Consider the following 20,610-nt stretch of genomic DNA (forward strand, 5'->3'; position numbering starts at 1 on the left):
TAGTACCTAAATAAATTGTTTTAATTGTGTACCTAGTTTAACGTTGAATATTATTTATGATTTTGATATCTCAGCTGTTTTTGGTGCTTTGCAAAATATTGGCAGTTCCTCCACCAGCGCTCCATTAGTTTACAAATGAGGCAGAAAATTCTCCCTTCCCATACTGGATGATGTCCTGGTGAATACATCAGCTGTGACCAAAGTTCTTATGGTGGCATGCACCCTTCCTGTGACACATACCTCAGAGAAAGGTTTTGATAGGGCATATACCTTGTGAGTGGACGTGCATAGCCCTTCCTACTCAGCGTAAGCCACTGTGTGGCTGCAGTGCAGTGTTAAAATGTTGAGCAGTAGATTTTAACCGTTCAGTTGGTCTAACTCAATACATTTGAGGTACTTGAATAGCAACATTCATTGGCCAAATTGCTACTATAGCTGCTATTGAAGGCTTCTTCCTCTCCAACTGCCAGCTTGAAACGACTACTTCAGAGCATGTCATATTGAGCATTACTTTCGTAAGTTCTGTTGCATAAGCTAATTATGGAGTCCCTCAATAGGCCTAATGAAAAAGTAGATCCTTCGAATTTTCGAAGGCCAGTGCTGGGTATAACTTCAAGTGCAATTGGCTAAGATCATTCACATAGGTAGACAATTCCTTGGTTCTCACCCTTTTTCTGAGTCTCAGACTTGGCCAAAAATTGTCCAAATATACACTGGGTCAAATTGGCTATTTAGTTCATATACATTTGTCTCCCAGCTATCTTGTTGCTCTTCTTCCTGGTGTTCTACAACATCAGGGTTAAACTGCCTAAGCCCGGGATCAGTCATGGCACAGCATGTTCCCAAATAAATCCATTCCGGGCAAAGACCTACTTGAAACACTTTAAGAACCAGTCCAGATCCTCGTTCTGTGACCCTTTCAACATCAGAGGCAGGAACTGTCTGGCCTCATTCACAGAGCTCATGTACAGCTAGACAAAGCCTCTCCATCATGAGATCTCAACTCTTTCAAGGTGGAGATCCTTTTGATTTCAACAGTTCGAGAGAGAATCTGCTAACAAGACTTCTGATATGCAGATTGGCAGTCAATACCTGGCCCAAAGCCACAGAGCGACAATCCACACTAGGTGGCTCTGACTGGCAGAGATTATCCACTAGCATCCTGACCAATATCAGGGACCTTTTCATCATGAGAAAAAGTCTTATGTCCAGAAGAACATCTCTCCTGCAGACATCTCTCTCTCAACCTAACTCTCCCTGTTGGTCATGGGTAATTCTATGATCAGAATAAGTCATTCACATAATAAAAACATCCATTTAGCTTTGATAAACTCAAGTGGTTAAGCAAGGGCTAGAACACATATGATCAAAATAATCCTATTGTCACGGCTCCAACATATATACTTCTTACCCACTTGTGGTATTTTCAGATTAACTGCTTTCCCTAGAAGTATCAGACAATTGGACTCATCAGTAACAGCCGATTATATCAAGAAATAAGGGAAGTAAGTAGTCTGTGTTTAATACCTTGTTTGAATTTCCTGAGAATGTATGAAATAATCCTTTCAACATGGATGCTATATGCTACTGCAATATCTATTTAGTTAAAATAAACATTATCTACTATATAGAACAAAGAATCAAGGCAACTAAAACAAGGTAGCCCCAGTGACTTTCTGGACTGTAGAGTTATGTTAAAACTGTATAGAAACTATATTGTTACGACAGTGGAAGTCACGTGACGCTGGTAACACGTAATGCGTTCTAGAAAGATTGGGGAACATCACGAATAATCCAGTATGTTCTAGGCGCCCTCTATTCCTGTATATAAGTGCGCCAGATAACGTGAGACAAATTATTCGGAATTAGAATTGCAGACAGGCAGAGACAGAGACAGACAGTCAAGCACGGTAGTGAAGTGCGTGAATCGTTGTGAATTCTAGCGTGTGTTTAAGTGTATTGCAAAGTTGTATTGAGAGGGAATAAACTAGTTTTATTTAAGAAAGGACTTGTATCGCTGAAGTTTCTCGGAAATAACTTCTATGGAAAATTAATAAATGAACACAGATGTAACAATATAAAGGGATTTTTTTCAAATTTCCATTTAACTAAAAACAGGTAGAAACCATATGATCTGACTGCATATCACAATGGCTCGAACCGTCAGACCTGCAGCCCAGCATTCTAACAAATAGACATGCACAACCTAAAATTATTAGGTAATCTTGATGAACGTATTGTTACATCTCTGGTCGTTAGTTAATTTTCCGTAAAAATTCTTTCCGAAGAAACTTTAGCGACACAAGTCCTTTCTTAAATAAAACTGGTTTATTCTTCCTGAATACAACTTTGCAATACACTTAATTTCCACATTCGTGCTATAACAAACGCTATAATTCACAACGAACATCTCACGTGCTCGACTCAACTGTCAATCATCATTGTTGCCGTCACTTATTGGCGGTTTATATATACAAGACTACCGCATATCTAGTAGCCTTTCGAGACTTCAGGAACGGACGTGAACGTTCGAGAATATGACGTGTTACTAGGGCCACGTGACCCCCGCTGTCGTAACAGTATTTAAAATATAGGATGATAGGGTTGAAAAGGGAGCCTTAAATAATAAGGGTAATAAAGTTAAACTTTGTAATCCCTTGTCTATATTTGCTTTTAGGCAAATCTCCTTCTCTGGCAAATGACAGTGCTATAAATTTGTGAAACTATTAACCTGATAATTCGTAATGTGGTGTTGAATTTACCTCTAAATTATTGTTGTAACGGGATGTGTAAATGTTTGCTAAAGACTGACATTTATTCTGGATGGATCTTGGCTAGCTGTGCAAGAGTGACGAGATAACCTTAATGACTTGTTTGTTTAGTTCTAGAAGAAAGCCACTTGGGCTATCTGCTGTGTGTACCGCGGAAAATCGAACCCCGGATTTTAGCGTTGTAAGTTCGTAATCTTACCGCTGACCCACCGGGGGTCAATCTTGATGGAGTAAATTGATATTTAAAATAAATGATTTTATTCTGATAATATTGTACATTTTAAAAAGTTATAACTACCACAACATGGGTAATTTATCTGTTCTTAAAGTTGTTCAAAACTTGTTTCTGTTTTTTACAATTGTGTTAGTATATATTTTTTAATTTTATTTAATAATTGAAATGATTTACGAATATTTAAAAATGTGAGTTATGAGAGACATCTGGAAGGCTCAGGTCATAGAACGTGCGTGATGAAACATGTAAATTGTAAGCAAATATATAGTCGTAGAGAAAATTAATATATTTTGAGTGTGGTTTGTATTATGTAACAAATTATTATTATTGTATTAAATAAACAGAATATAAAAGAAAAAGTAGATAGGAAGTAGTAAAAGTTTCGGCGACTATTTAGTTTTCATTTAAAAACAGACTACGCACTACTTCAGATTTTGGTATTTTGTAAACAATATTGATTTACGTTACAATTGTCGATGTTAAACTAAAATAGGAGTAAAAAGAAAATACATTGATATTGTGCGGATTAGATTACTTATATTAAAATGTCAAAAGTAATTATAAAATAACAGCTAATTAATGACTGACGTTAGTTGCACACAAACAGAAATAGTGAAATACGGTACTTGGACTATATAATATTCCTGGTAATTCCTACGATTACTAAAAGCACCAAGCTGAATAATTTTATGTTCATTATAAATTTTAACTACAGGTAGTTTTATAACGCAACTACAAAAATACCCAAACTTACTATTGTTAGTGTTAACTTATATTTTAAAACATGATTTAGCAAGAAGAAAGAAAGTCAAGCCCTTTAATTTTTAAAGTTTAAGTTCATCTTGCTACCCAACTAAACAAGCAATCAAAGCATCAAACCATATTCAAGTATTTAAATAACAAGCATTTAATTTAAAAGTAACAATAACAGTACATATTACAGATAAGCCATTCTCCAACCTTGCAAATTTAATAAATAATGAGATAATTCTACCAAAGAACATGTTTGGATTTGGGTTTCCTAAGGCCTAAGTGAATCACCTTCCTATTGAAAATTATATCTCTCATTTTCATTCTACCCCTCAAACAGTCCACATAGTCTATTAGTGGATTGTGCAGTTCACTAATAGACTATGTGGACTGTTTGAGGGGTAGAATGAAATGGATAGAAAAGTAATTTTGAATAGGAGGGTGATAAACTTAAGCTTTAGAAACCCAAGTATAGGCAAGTTATTAAGTCACCTTTCTTCCATTACTGTTGACAGGAAACTTTTATATCTTTATGCTATTCTTTTTAGCTTAGATTTCTTAAACCTTACCCATCTGTGCACTTTTTCATTACAAACTATGAGATGATAGTATTTATACAAAGTCATAGTAACCTAACTTGAAAATTTTGATAAACTGATACCTTAATATTGTTAGCCTTTTTCACCAAGTCTATACATGTGGGATAAAGTATGTTTGAGCCAGTAGCATCATGCTAACTAGCGATTTTTCAACCTTTCTTGGAAAAAGTTTTTCTTCTTTAGCAACAGAATCTACAAAAAAAATCATACCCATCTTAAGAAATTTTCTGCTGTTAGTAAAATGCATAGAAAAATTGTTGAACAATTCAGCCAAGTTTTTCACCACAATAATTCTCTTTTAATCAACTAAATAGGCCAGTACTACTTGACTGTCATTTTATGTCTATAACAAGCATTAAACTCCAAGTTGAGATTTTTATTACATTTTCTTACCTATAAAATACCTTTCTTGATTTCTTTTAATTTCAAAACCTCAGCAACTTCCACTGATATACTATCTATTGTTGTTGTTTTTTGCTTTATAAGTTGTTCCTTTTTATTTATTAGGAATTTGTTTCTTCTGTTCATCCACTTAGGAATGAGTTGTGTTAGCTATTTAGGTAATCTACATGTAGTGTATATATTTTCATTCTACCCCTCAAACAGTCCACATAGTCTATTAAGTCACCTTTCTTCCATTACTGTTGACAGGAAACTTTTATATCCTTATGCTATTCTTTTTAGCTTAGATTTCTTAAACCTTACCCATCTGTGCACTTTTTCATTACAAACTATGAGATGATAGTATTTATACAAAGTCATAGTAACCTAACTTGAAAATTTTGATAAACTGATACCTCTTTTTACTTGCATAGACTATACTTAAAATATTTTAGAGTAAGATCTGCATAATTCTTTTAAGATTCAGCAATTCTAGTGACATTTAATATGTTAACTACAACCAGAACCTTTAATTCTGAAACTTATAAAGGCTCTTTGTCAGTGGTCTAATTAACAAGGTTCCAAAATGTTCTAGCATCTACTAAACAATGTGTGATGAATTTTTAATAATTAGTTTGTAAGTTGAAAAATCAAGTAATCCTGTATAATAATATCTAAAATTATTTTCTCAAGTGGTATGAGTGGTAAAAAGCCAGCATCAACTAGCTTTGATCAGAAAGACAGAAAATCAGACACATCTAGGTCTGTTCCTTCAACCAAGAAGCGTTTACTTCAAACGAACATTAATGAATTCTTGTCAACAAACAAGAAAAAAAAGAATTGTGAGTAACTTGAATTTAAAAAATGCCATTTATAAACCTAATAATTGACAATTACCATTATTTTAGAAGATTGTATTAATAGTTGTTACTTAACCATGATGGCTTATAGGTTCGTGTATTGATTTTTACTTTTTCATGTGTAGTTCATATATATATATCACTAGAATGTTCTTGTTAAATTTTATTAGATGATTTTAGTATAATACAAGTTTCTAAACTCTGTTAATGCACACAAACTTTTATAACCAGATCATTTTATGTTCAACTCTGCACAGTTATTTAGGAGCATTATTTTTGCACAAACTTTTATAACAGATTATTTTATGTTCAACTCTGCACAGTTATTTAGGAGCATTGCTTTTACACAAACTTTTATAACCAGATCATTTTATGTTCAACTCTGCACAGTTATTTAGGAGCATTGTTTTGATAAAATGTTAGAGATAATTTTAGAAGGCATAAAGCACTTTGATATTAAAGAGTATACATGCACAGTACATGCATTTAAAGGCCCATTAACTTTTTTATTTCTATATTGCCATTACAAAAACTTGTAATTTTTGTTGTGGATAAACTACACTGTAAACTATTTTAAGGTCTTATGTGTAACCAAAAAAGTAACATTTAAAACACAATAGATCCATCAAAAATTTACTACCAAAAGGATATTGCAAGAAATAATTTCTAAATTAAGTCAAAATAAAAAGATAAGACAGAGCTCTAGATCAACAATGCCAAACAAAGAGTGGTCTATAAAGTAGTTTGCTTACTGGTCTCTTATTATGATAGCATTTAACTTTACATTTCATGGCTAGCAAGTTTCAGAAATGTTGAAATATACTTTTTAGTTATAATTAAAAGCAAGGAAAAAATTCTGAAATTGTGTAATGAGTTCAGAGTTATTACTTATTAGGATATTGATGCAATGATTATGGGAGACTTAATTTTTAGCCACTGATTGGGATTTTATGGAGTCAAATAGAGGGAGAATGGTTTCTTGGAGTGCCTAAGGATAGCTTTTTATACACAATGGTTAGAGATCCAACCAAAGGTTTAAAATTAGAATTAGACTCATGGCCCTTTTACTTCACTTGCCTAGATGAGGAAATAAATGATATAATTTACAAATTATCAGGGCTATGCTTAGAATAACAGATGAGCTGGTTAGAACTGTGGGATAGATAGTTTTCAGGATAAGGGTGAATCTTATGGTTTATAATTAGGTACCTGCTGTATTCTTTGATGTTGTATGAGCAGGTGCAGATCTTGGTGAGGGATCCAGGGAGTATGAGCCCCATCAATGTTTCCCAGAAGTTAATAACTGTATTATTTAATGTTGCATAAGCAGGTGCAGATTTAGGTGGCACAGACCCCTTCCATTTTTTACAGAAATTAATAATAGTTATTGTGTGCTGTATAGGCAGATATGGATCTCAATCCCATTTTTTCAGGAACTAATAAGTATTTTGTATTAGAAGACATAAATTTTGTGGAGGAGTCTAGGGGACTCCAAACCCTCTCCACCCATTTTTTTTTGGCAGAAATTAATAACTGTGCTTTTTAATATTGCATAAGGTGATGCAGATTTAGGGGATGTTCAATTTCCCCCATCATTTTCAACAATTAATTTAAAAAACAGCCAAAATCCTTATGCTACCATATAATATCAAAATGAAACAGATGTCAGTGATTTTATTTGATTGGGCTATTAATTACCATAAATGTTTTCTGAAATAAGCACAGCTGAGTCTACAGCAATACAGTTAAGGCTTCAGCCAATAACTCATTATTTCTACTTTAGGACAATATGGTTGAAATTGATTAATCCAATATACCTTGCTGTTATAGAGGAAGTCTGCATTTACATAAAGAATTGCTGAAAATGTGCTTAAACTATTACACAACTAACTTTTAAAAATTTAACTGGTATGATACCATCATTATAAAAAAATTACTTCAGCTAACGTTGAGAAAAACTTTGTTACTCATTAATACATTATTACATGAATAAACTTTAATTTTATACATATTAATTCCCTAAGTGTTTTAAGCTTTATAAGATAATACTATAACTGTTCAACATTTTATTTCATACAATAAATGAATATTATTCTAATTTTTATGTTGTTTGACTTTAAATCTTAGCTAGTTGAATAACATCAAAATAATACTAGGTTTTACCTTGGCTAAGTACTTGTTTGCCTAATAAAAAAAATCAGTAATGATTATTATTATTATTTTTTGGTTGGTTACAAAGTGTTTGAGTAACTGCGTAGTTAAAAATATAACACTTAAGGCCTCAAAATTGTCATAAATGTGCTTATAAGAAGGTAAAACAATATTGAATAATCTGGAATAACAAGTCTGGGAAGGTATAGAAAGTATTATTGCAACAGGTGACTGATAGGTAAATAAATCTTTTATTGTTTCTAAGAGCAAGTTAATTATAAACTGTTGTGCTTGAAGTCTGAAAACAGGGTTTCCTCTGGCTTTTCATATTTTTTGGCACTTGATAAAAGTTTTTGAGACACAAATTTTATACATTTAAAGTAAATTTTAGATGTTATTTCTAACTATATTTGAACAGTTTTATCTCAAACATTTATTAAAATTTCATATTTTCATTTCTGCACAGCTGCAAAGAGTTTTGCCTTTAAAAAACATCCCAATTATTGATTTTTCTACCCATCCCAAAGAATAACTTTATTTTTGCTAATAAATTATTACCCCTTGAGAATATATTATCCATTTCGTGATTTTCAAATGTTTGTCTGAGTTTTGGTACTAGCATTTGTTGAAACCTTATTACGGTGACATATCATATGGTTTGATCCTTAGACTTAATATACATGATTTCAGATAGTATATTTTAAGTCTATGGTTTTATCATTTATTAATGAAACAGATATTGAAGGCAACTATAGAAAGTTTAAATATGATTGGATAGAGCAAAAATTAGAATAACACACAATAGTTGAGTAAAAATATAGGTTTAAAAGGTTTTTTTTATAGTTTCAGTAAACATTCCTTATAGTTCAATTTATTTGTGAATAGTGAATGTACTTGTGTGTTAAATTATGTGTGTTTAAAAGGTACAGGAATTTTCTTCAATGAGAAGACATCAGATAAGGTAAGCTTATGCAGCTGAGAGAAGGATTTAATGGGTAACAAAGAAAACTTTATTAGAAGTTTAACACAGCAACAAATGTGCAATATTTGGAGAAGGTTTATCATTATGAGGTACAAGTAGTTTATGTAGACACAGGAATATATATATATATGTATATTCCCACAGTATGAAACAAAGAAATCACATGGCTGAAGATAGCTTAAGGTTTAATTAAAATATCTTTTTAATGTTTGGTTATTTGTTTAAAATTATAGTGTTTTTACTTTTTAATGGATATAGTATGGTTTTCATGACTTGCAATGTTTGTAAAGATGAGGTTTCTTTTGAATTATGCTCACCAAATAAGATAAAATTATCATCAAATCAGATAACTTTAGTCCAGTTTATTGTTCAATTAGTATGGTGGGTCAGTGCAAAATATTCTGATGATTCAAATCTGTACTGATTATTATTTTTATTTTTATCTTACTGAAACACCATACCTAAATAAATTGGCTAACTGGCTACTTAATTATTTCTGATTGTAAATATGATATGTTACAAATAAAAACACTATTACCCTTATTGGTAACAATAATCTCCATTCACATAATAGCTTTTCTCATTCAGTGCTGCCCTCTATATGCACACATTTTTTGCTCGTCATTAGCCTTGATACTCCCACCTACTACACGTGTTTAACGTGGTTCAGCTGCATTGTAGCATGCAAATAATCATGCGACAACCCTCCACCAATAGGTTTGCAAGACACTCTTCAGTCACAGCTGGCTCCCTCTATACCATAGAACCCAATCTCCAATTATCGATTTGACACAGAAGAGTGCAGATGTTTCAAAATTTCACTCTTGTTTCCTTAGTATTTTGCATTAATGGTTTAATTTGTTAAACAACTTTCTTAGTTGTTTCTAGTTTTTCTTAACAATTTTTATTTGATTCTATAGTGAAACTTAATACTGTAGGTTGATATTTCGTTATCCACTTTCAGTAGAATTTTAATTTCCAAATTTCAGTTCACAACAACTACTACTATTGTTCATACTGCAACTGCACTGCAACCTGCAGTTGGTTAGGCTTTGGGCTTCACGTTTTATGCTTCACATTTGTTGGGGTCCATTATGTGGCCTGCTGTATCTCCTGATCACAGATCAGATTTTCCTTTATCTGGGGAATGTTTACAGAAAGATGCCAATTTTGATAGCCGGTTTCCTCCTCCTTCCTTTGCTATGCAATCCCAAATTCCTACTGTGGAAGCTCCCAGACTGTTTTCAGCCTTCCTAGATATGGTATTCCCAGGTATGTTACCTTTTATCTATATCCTGTGTGTCTAATGATTCCTCTCCATCCCTCCTGAATTCTGCTCCTTCCTCGGATTAACTAATTTTTTTTCCTTCTCTTGAGGTCAGCGTACATGCAAAGCTGTGTGGGTGGGCTGGTTGGTCAAGTTGGAGAAATTTTCTCTTTGTCCTACCCAATACCTTATCCATTTTATTGTTTTTTCAACACCCATCTCAGTTGGGCCCAACATTTTATGGAACAAGGTGGTCAGAAAGCCCTGTCTATTCTCTTACTTGCAGCTTGTTAGGTTCTATTGCTTTTTCGAGATGTGGTCCTCCATGACCCCTCTCATACCCTTTCAATGGGTCCTTCATGATCAATGGATCCTTGTCTAGGATCCCTTTCCTCATCCTTTGTATACAGTTTCCATTGGTGGTTGAACAGAGCTCACATGTCAGCAGGGGTCCCGCATCCTCCTCCGTGGCAAGATTTACATCTGTTCATGGATGCATCGCTTCAGAACTGGGGTACTTGGGTGGATCACCAGGAAGTTTGGGTCGTTGGTCTGGTTATGATCCATTCCAAGAATCACCAAGGTGGCACTAGGTCTGGATCCCTAGGTTTATGCACTATGGATCTTCTTTTTTCATGCCACAAACATCACATTCATTTGATGGCATGTCAAGTGCCGGGTGCTTTCAATCTTGTAGCCAATCATCTTTCCTGACTGGATCTAGTTTATCCCACATAGTGGTCCCTGTGTCCTGCTGTTTTTCTGTGGCTCTGTCTGCATCTGGGTACACCCCATATCGATACCTTTGCCACCTCTTTCAATCACAAATTACCTCAATTTTTATCCCTGGTCTCTTTGTACCACTCCTTCTATCTTATCCAAATCTTGCATTTCTTCCCAAGACCTCTGCAGCTTGATAAGGTAAGCCCTCTTTTTCCCCTATCTGCCCATCCTCTATACCCTCATCCTGATCCGGATAGACTGCTCTGTTTTGTCTGTGCCACCGTTGTTCTGTTGCTTGCCTTTTTATCCCTTAGCAACCTTCCTCTTCCCATGATCTTTTCCCGTTACTCTAACCAGTTGGGTTCAACGTTTGATCCAATTCCTATTCCTCCATGTTTCCTTCCCAGCGTGATTTCTTTCATGTTTCTGTAGATAAAATCCATCACCTTACCTTTTCCCTTGCCTCTCATCTTTGTTGGCCATTGGAAGAAATTCTACAATTGGCCATGTGGACAACTCTGCACATGCTCATATCCCACCTCCTATACTACATAGCTGCTTCTTCCTCAAGGTATCACCTGCTACCTGTGGCTATTCTAAAGACTTCAGCATAGCTGTAACATGTGGAAAGCCCTCACTAATGCTTTCTTTTCTTTGAAGGACCCCTGCTTCAGCATCATTTTGGATCCTGCTCTGTGGCGAGTAGTTCCTAGTGAAGAGATACCTGGCTCAGATGTCGTGCGGTACCCCTCCTCAGATCATCTGATCTATTCCTCTCCTCTCATTTTGGTGGGGGGTAGATCTGGATGCTTCCAGGGGGTATGCCTGTGCTTTCCTCACTCTGGTCCCTGCTCCATTTCAATGTGGGATTCAAGCTAATTTTGTAAGCGGAGGGATAGTACCTTATTGAAAGTTATAATTTTCCTAAGTGTATTTCAGATATGTATTTCCTTCCGCTCACACTTTGCACCTATCCTCTCCACAATCTTTCGGTGCTCGTGTCTTGTGCCAAATTTCGAAGTGATAGTTTTGGTCATGGTGTGTAGAGGGAGTTGCATGCATAACGTGATAGTAGTGCTTTCCTATTGGTGGAGAGGTGATGCATGATGATTTGCATGAGAGACATGTTGGAACTTTGGATTCCAACAGAGGGAAGATGAAGGCTTGTGGCATGTGTTTCTGAAAATAGTTTGCATATAGAGGAGAGCACAAAAGGAGAAAAGTTAACCTTGTGAGCGGAGGGAAGTACCTATAGGAAATACATTTTGCTTTAGGAAAATTATAACTTTCGTACTGGTCCCCCACTATGTCAGTGTGGGATTCTAGCTATTATGTGAGTGAAAGTAAGGTATCATATCAGAAGTTAACATTTTCCTGCACTGAAAATATATTTCCAATAGGTTCTTACCTCCTCTTACACTTCCCACCCTACCTCCCTACTTCTGATGCTTTTTTTTTTGCCTAATATTGAAGTGAAGATTGGGTTCTACATTATAGAGGGACCAGTTGTGATAGGAGAGTGTATCATATTCCTATTGGTGGAGGGTTGTCACATGATTATTTGCCTACTACAACACAGCTGTATCACATTAAACAAGTGGAATAGGTGGGAGTATGAAGGCTATCAGAAATATATTTTCAGTGTAGAAAAATGTTAACTTTCATTATTTAATTATCAATTTATTTGATTTACAGAAGAACAGTGTTTTTTAAAAACAAACATGGTGACCACATGATAGTATTTTGTCAAAATTAATGATTCATTTGCCAAGTAGGAAATGTCCAAATTACCATTAAAAAAATTGTGAAAAAATATATTTTAGACAAAAAAATATGTTTTTCCAAAATGCACAAATAATGACTTCCAGAAGACGTCTATGATATAAACCAAAGGTAATTAGAAAATTGCTTTAAAATTTAACTTCAGCAATGTGAATGAAAATATGAAGATTGATATCATGTTAGAATTAAACAATAGTTGAAAAAGTTATGAAGGCAGCTCACACCCATTTTGTTTTGTATGGGGGAGATTTAGGAGGCATGTACTAATCAACTAATAAATCAAATGTTATCAGCTAATGGAGCCATCAATTAGCAAACACTACTATTTGGCCAACTCTAAATGAGATTAATGTTACTTAATAATGAAAATAATGATTCTATAATTATGGGAAACTTTAATTTTAGAAACATTGATTGGAACTGTATGAAGTGAAATAGTGAGAGAAAGAAATTTCTTGAAGAGCTTCAAGATGGTTCTCTTCATCATATATCAAGATAAGAGAAGCAACCAGAGGGGAATGCCATTTTAAATCAATTATTACCACTAATGAAGATGTAGTTATAAGAGTTTAAATGGGGGACCATTTGGGAAAAAGTGATTATTGCTTAATTAGGCATGATGTTTTGCTACATTTTGAGAAGAAAAGGAAATAATATTTTAGTTTCTAAATTTCAAAAACCCACTTTAATTCTATTGTCATTAGTGAATTATTATATAACTTCAAGATGTTTGAACTTTTAAATGTTTTCTCATCAGTTTTAATAAGAGAAGATTTAATCAATACCCCCATTAATTGATTAAATTTGATTAATTTATTAGTACAGCATTCCTCAAACCATGGTACATAGTAGATGGTAACCTGTGGGACATCGACGGTCAGATTTGTTTGCCTTAGACGTTTCAGTACACCTTATCACTCTACTTATGTTGTCTTTTATCTGGATCATTCCTTCCTCCCAAAGACCTCTGTGGCTTGGGAGGGTGGCTCCCTTTTGCCTATTTTTCCTTCGTTCCATTTCTCATCTTTACCTTCGACCAGATTCAAATAGACTTCTGTGTCCAGTCAGGGCTCTTCATTGTTATATTGCCCGTCAAGCTTCCTTCCTTTGTACCCATTACTGATTCTTTATCCCCTGGCAGTCTTCCTCCCTTTGTGATCTTTTACTTTCTCTCCTTACTACTTGGGTCCGACTTTTGACCAAAAAGGCTTATTCCTCCCTGCATTTTTCATTCCAAAATTTGTTCCAGGTGTCTTTTCATCACAGTAGACACCTCTCCTTTTCCCTTGCTTCTCGTCTTCATCGTTCATTGGAGGAAATTATATAATCAGGCATGTGGACCACATCTAATATGTTCATCTCCCATTATCTACATTCTATCGCGGTTTCTTCTTCATCTGGTTTTTCGCCTTCCACCTGTGGCTGTTTCTATTCATACTTTCTGTTTTTTTTCAGGGGCTTTTTTCTTCATTCCTTGTTATATGAATCCTGCTCTTTGGCGAGTGGTGCATGACCATGTTTTCTTTAACTTGAAATCTGCAATGTACAGCCATGTTGACTCGCGCCTTATATTCCATGGCTTCGCAGTGCTCACTGTTGGGGTGTTCCACAAGATTATTTGTAGGTGAATAACCTCATGATATTTTGCTTCATAAGAAGATTGTTTGTAGGTGAATAACCTTGTGATATTTTGCTTCATAAGCATGCCCATCCCAGACTGTACCACCCTAAGATTGGGTAAAGCAAAAGGGGAGAGCTGCCCATCCCTGCCATGCCTGTAGTGGATAGCTCAGTATGGTCTGCTTTTCAAAATAGGATTTTGTGGTCACCCATTGCACTGTCTCAGGTGATGACGTTCCTCCAGACTCTCCTTTGCCTTTTCACCCTCTTTTCTGCTAGTGTAATATAGGAGCTGTTACCACTTTCCTGTTCCAAGCTGCTGGGGTGGACATCTGTGGAGGTACCCTACTGAATGGGCACCACACAATGATGGCTATAACTATTCAGTGCAGAGTAGGATGGTGGTGTTCTGTGGGTGTAGATGACCTACTGTCCTCCTCTTTATGATATACAATTACGAAGGAGTGATAGGACAAAATGCATTAACCCCTTCGATTGGGAGCAACCATCCTACTCCCACATGGATGTTGGTACCCAGTAGCTGGGTTTTGGATTTAGAGTAGAACCAATCAACATATGTTCTCACATGTTTCAGGTTGTCTGTCTTCTTCCCTCAATTTTCCTCCATCTATGTTGTGAGTCACAGATGTGGTATGTAGATTGTTACAGTTCTGTCCTTTGGCTCTCCCATGTCCTATCTTAATACTGGGATTTTATTGGCTTTTGGATGGTTACAGTAAGTTTCCAGGTTGGGGGAGTTGATTTCATGAGATAGACATCATTTTGATACTGGATGTCGAGTCCTCGGATCGATAGCTCAGTGCTAATACTTGTGTCATACCTGGGAGATGGCATGATTCTCAATTCCCCAGTCTCTTGGGTTTGAGGTGAAGATGGTATGATCCTCATGCTACCCCTGCATGGATGTCGGTACTCAGTGGAATGGGTTTTGGATGTAATTGACTTACCGAGTAGGGTCCGTCGCACCCTAGCCACTCTACACCTGAGGGCACATCCATTGTTTTACCTACTTTTCTATTCATGGAATTGAGTTATATTTATTTTATATGGTTAGGATCATGATCCTGACACAGTTCACTCCCACTTAGATGTGCTCCTCTCCTTTTCCACCCTTATCTTCTCCACTTTTCACATAGGGGTGAAGACTGTACTTGGCTCAGAAGTGGTGTGGTTCTCCTCATCTGATCTTTAGACCTGACTCTCATTTCAAGGGGTATCCTTTGGATGCTTTCGGGTAGTACTTCTATTCTCCTCCTATTCAATGTGGGATTCTAGCTAATTTTGTGAGGTGAAGTAAGTATCCATATCAGAGGTTATAACTTTCCTATTCTTTCCGTTCACACATCCCACCCTTTCTCCCCACTTTCCTCTGGTGCTTAAGTCTTCTACCAAACTTCAAAATGATAGTTCGGTAGAGGAGTATAGAGAGAGTTACATGTGTCACTTGAACATGTCATTCTCCTATTGGTGAAGAAGTGACGCATGATGACTTGCATGAGAGACACGTTGGAATTGTTCAATTCCAATAGGGGAGAGTAGAAAGCTTGTGGCATGCGTAAAGAAAACATTTGCATATAGAGGCAGCACTAAACGAGAATAGCTAATTTTGTGAGAGAAGGTAACATAATACAAAAGTTTTTTAATATTTTCATAATCATCAGGTATTGTTCCAACATCATAATGTAGCTAATGGCAAAGACAAACTTAGGAGTTTTGCAAATAAAATCACATTAAAAACATTAGAGTAGCAAAGTACATCTACTGTTTGTGTTCTCGACTTCATATCCATGTAAGAGCTGTTCAGTTTAGTTTGGTTGGAGAAAATACTCATGTTATTCATGACTTTCAATATAAGTAGTTAAACGATTAAAGAGCAACTACTATATAGATTCGGTTGTATTTTGATATTTTCTTCTTTCATTGTTACAGTACATGTAGCAGTGAATAAATACATTTAGGTATGTATAATTTTGTTGTGTATTGTCTTTAGACCAAACTGATTTGGTTGGGAAGAACAACAAGCAAATATTTCCACAATTCTTTTTAGCCTTTTTCTATTATTAGTTATGAGTTAAAGTTTTTCTTTTAATTAAATTTAATGCCAAGTAATTTTTTTCTATATTTTAGATAAGAGTGAAAACAAGTATTGTGCAATTTCTGAAGAAGAAATGAGCCAAGAAGAGTCTAGAGAGAAAAAACTTCAACGTGATGTTTTAGCTTCAGCTGCAGAAAGAAGGTGAAACTATCTTTTTTAAAACTTATTATATATATTTTTTAATTGTATCAGGAGTAGCAAAATTATCATGTGTGTAATAAGTGATAAACAGTATGTTAGCACAAAACTGTAACTTTATATAGCAGAGTAAAAACCATTTGAAAGAGAAGAAATCTTGATGATATATCTCCTCCCTTTTAGGAATTTATACTACTTGAAAGAACTTGAAAATCATATCAAGAATATATATATATATGTATGTATGTGTGTGTGTGTTTATATATATATAGTGAATATAGAAAGTATGATTACAGTTTACTTTGAATAAGTTGTAATCAGTAAGGATGCAGGTTGGCCTTGTGTTAAAGCTCTGGATTTAGGAGATAGGGAGCCAGTTTTGAATCTGTGCAATATCACATTGTAAGAATGGCAGTCGATCCCTTAGTGTGGATGGTACGTGCTAATGATTGACTCCTTTCCCTCTGTTCAGTAGTTCAAAATTATTGACTGTGGAAGGTAGTTTAAGTAGCTTGGTAATAAATATAAAATACGGTTATTTCATTATTCACCAATTTCCACTTCTAATTATCATGACCACTCTCTTTTTAAATACAGCCTCTCTATTTGTATGTCCTGACTGACCTGTTCCTAACTTTTTCTAGTGTGATGATCTTGTTTCATACCCATGTACAACTAGGTTGTCAACAATATCTTCAACTAGTTCAATAATAACAAATAATAAGTAATCCTGGGAACTATTTATTAACACAAAAAGAAGTTACACGAGGCAGGTGACATTCACATAGTGAGTGTCAAATCCAGTCAGGCACTAGTAGATTAAGTCATCCTTGGTAATGCCTGCAGAGGTGATAGTAAACAAATTAATAACCCTAACTTTTCTCTAAACTTTACAGTTAAATATTTATATGCCATAGCTCCACATACATTGATGCCATGTTTACAATTATTAACATAACACTATGTCACATGCCCATCAACAGTAAACATCATGTACAACTAATATCATGTTACTGTCAAGTTGCATCACACACTGTAGTTCAAGCATAGCCAAGATGATTGTACAAAATCTAATTAGAAAACTTGTGAGTATTAATATAAGCTGTGTGTAATTATTACATGCTAACAGACACCTGCATCTGAAGGTAGAAATAATGCTAGCTTAATTCTTCACAGTAGTTAGGTACCTTTTCCTTGTGAATGTTTAATCATCATCTGTTACTATAGAAGTAACTTAAATATCACATTTCACTTGGCATCTAAAATATTCATCACAATATAAAAAATACTTATTACATAATACTGGGTCTTTTCTTGAGAATATCAGCTTTTAAAGCTTTATTCTCAATAGTAAAGTAATTTTAAAAACTGAACTGTTACAGCTTGGACTCAAGAGACAGTTTTTTAACTTCATAAAAAGCATAGGATTGCTGTGGACTCTGCCCATGTGAAGAATGAGAAACTTTATGTTGATTAGATATTTATTGTCAACACATATATAGGGACCTATCTCTTCCTTTCTTGTTCTTGTGGTGAGAATTTCTACATACTTGTGGATCATCTGACTGCTCGACCTTCAGTCATTGGGCTAGATTTAAGGTAACATCACATATAGGATTATGGTTATACTAATTAAATCTTGTGACTTGACAATACAGGAATCATTTCTTTTTGATGCTCTCTTGAATCCATCTGGGATGTACCAAAATGCATGGTGTTATTTTTTTACTCGTGTGATTGGGTAAGTCAAAAAGAATGTTTTATTATCAACTGTGCACATAATTTACAAAGTAGTTATTACAGTTGTTGAGTTCTCATTGGGACCAAATATTATATTTATTTGGTTCAGGATGTGTACTTTTCTACCTTTCTAAATTATCTGTGTAGTTAATTGTTTGTCTGTATTTGTTGTGTCTAGTATATCCTAACTTTGACTTGGCTAAAAAAATTTACAGGTTTTATGAGTTTACATTCAACTATGTGAAGCTGCCTAAGGTTCCAGGTAGTTGTACTTGTGCAATATATGATTAAAAATACAGCTCTGTTTCGTTGTTTTGAATTATTTTGGTATTTAACTAGTTTAAGTGAAGAAAGAACATTTAAGTAAGAAACTTAACAACATTATTAAAAATATAAAAATTGAGTCCTTTGAAATAAACATATAACTTTATTTGTGCTCATATTGAATGTATATTGTAACAAATTATGATTAGGAAGAAATAGTAAAACTTCTAATTGTGTAGTAAATATGGATTCAGTGAGATTGCATGTGGTTTGAGTATTATAGCACATTGATGTCAGGTAAGTTTTTTCAATTTTATGTATACAGATTAATGTGCATTACCTTTATGCAATTTGATGTTATTTTTGTTTCAATAGATATTTTAGTTCAAGGAACATATTGATTTTGTTTCTTACTAATGCCCTTTTCTTGAGCTAAGGTAAATAGAAAAACAAAATCTGATAGTATATGCATATTAATTTGTATTTAATACTTCCCAGACAATAAATGAATTTGTAATTTTTTTATTTCATCATCTTAAATATTTTATAGAACTCTGAAATGGGGGTGTGTCTGTGGGCCAGACTAGTTTTGGAGAATTCCACTCCTCATCAGTTCAACTATGTATCAGCTGCCTAGTGTCACCTAAAAATACAAAGAATTAAATTGTGGTGGAATGCTACAAGTTCTTCAAATACCTATAGAATGATAGGTTTATTTTTTATGAGTGTAAAATACTTAAAAACACCATTTCGATTTTAAATACCTCACTACTATAAAGGCTTGGTTTGGTCTGAAGTTTCAATCGGTGGTTGTGTCCAGGGTCACTGATGAGGAGTGGAATTCTCCGAAACTAGTCTGGCCCACAGACAGACCACCAGTGAAAGAATAGACCATTCCCAGCTTTTACTTGTTGTTAAACAAATGTTTAAACAACTCTGTTCAATTTTATAGAACTATGTATACAGGCTCTGAGACTTATACTTTACAGCAATTGAACACAGTTCAACAGGACATCAAGAAGGAGAATGAATATACAAATATAAAGTTTCAACTTTAAGGAAAATATCTTCTACTAAATAGTGCAAAATATATTAATGCTTTTATTTAATGTTTTCATGCCCCTAGGATTACTTCCAGTCAAAACAGTTGTTCACCAGTACACAGCATCACTGAAATATTAAATGGTATGTATTAATTATTTGATCTTGAAATAAAGATAAAAATACATTTATGATATTTCTTGTACATATATTTATGGAAATTTATATATGTTTATATTAGGGTTGAGTAATAAATGCAATATACAGTGTAATTTGTGTAAGACTTAAATTTAACAGTTTGTGGCTGCTTAACTGAGAACTGTGATGTGAGATTACCATAGTATACATGCTTACCTAAACCTTTAACCTGCTATTGAGTTGACAAAATACATAGCTTAAGTGTTTTTATTTTTTTGAGGGGGGATTTGCAATCAATGAATGGTGCTGCATATCAGAGCATTTCAGAATAGTTTGATTTAATATTGCACATTTAATAAAGAACAATATTAAAAAATAACTTTTTGATTTCAGAATTTTGTTCTTTTTCACCTTAGTGTGGCGGGTCTTCCTATGGTCAAAGGACATGTTATCGCGTTTGTAGACTCACATTCAAGATTTAATTGAAGTACTATTTTATGAATGTAAGCCAGTAAGTTTTGTATCAAATTGTGGATTATAATTCATATTTTAGTACTATACATGAGTTAAGTCTTTCAGTATGGGATCGACCTCGTAACCTTTTGTGCTTATAATACTTTTCATGATATAACTTTTAAATTATTAAGCATATGTTAACGAAATTTGGCATATTATCAGTAAACATTACAATGCTTTCACACACAAAATCTCAAATTTTTTAATTAAGTCTTAAGGTTTGTTAAACAATGTTTTTCTCATGCCTTATTTTTGTTTTGGCATGTCGCCTGTCCAACATGCCAAGTAATTTTCATTATAAGATTATAAATACTTTTATTCATCAGAAAATTTTCAAATTTCATATGCAAAATATTTATAATGTCTAGATAGTTATCAAATGTTTCTTCAAAAAAAAACTTTTTATTTTATCTGTTATTTTCTCTGACAAATCTCTGTACGGGTTTAGTAGATTTGACCGATCTTATAACCACCATAACAAATTAGGAAATAGACATAAAGTATGCCTCTTTCGTTCTAGAATGAAAACAGATTAT

The 20,610-nt window shown here is 34.2% G+C and overlaps 1 protein-coding gene and 1 long non-coding RNA gene across 2 annotated transcripts in view; one reads left to right on the plus strand and one right to left on the minus strand.

The window, feature by feature from the left end:
- The first annotated feature begins 3,194 nt into the window (after positions 1-3,194).
- LOC106465413 (poly(ADP-ribose) glycohydrolase-like) overlaps positions 3,195-20,610 on the plus strand; it is a 98,155-nt gene continuing 80,739 nt past the window's right edge. Inside the window, exons 1-4 of the mRNA XM_013925640.2 lie at positions 3,195-3,258; positions 5,430-5,578; positions 16,270-16,378; positions 19,506-19,564. Of these exons, the coding sequence (XP_013781094.1) occupies positions 5,434-5,578; positions 16,270-16,378; positions 19,506-19,564 (313 nt within the window). The 5' untranslated portion in view covers positions 3,195-3,258; positions 5,430-5,433. The remainder of the gene's footprint in view (positions 3,259-5,429; positions 5,579-16,269; positions 16,379-19,505; positions 19,565-20,610) is intronic.
- Positions 14,011-20,610, minus strand: part of LOC111087263 — a 15,695-nt gene continuing 9,095 nt past the window's right edge. The window contains exon 4 of the long non-coding RNA XR_002611966.1: positions 14,011-14,023. This is a non-coding gene — a long non-coding RNA (uncharacterized LOC111087263). The remainder of the gene's footprint in view (positions 14,024-20,610) is intronic.

This window comes from Limulus polyphemus, unplaced genomic scaffold, assembly GCF_000517525.1.
Source record: "Limulus polyphemus unplaced genomic scaffold, Limulus_polyphemus-2.1.2 Scaffold1935, whole genome shotgun sequence".
NCBI lineage: Eukaryota > Metazoa > Arthropoda > Merostomata > Xiphosura > Limulidae > Limulus > Limulus polyphemus.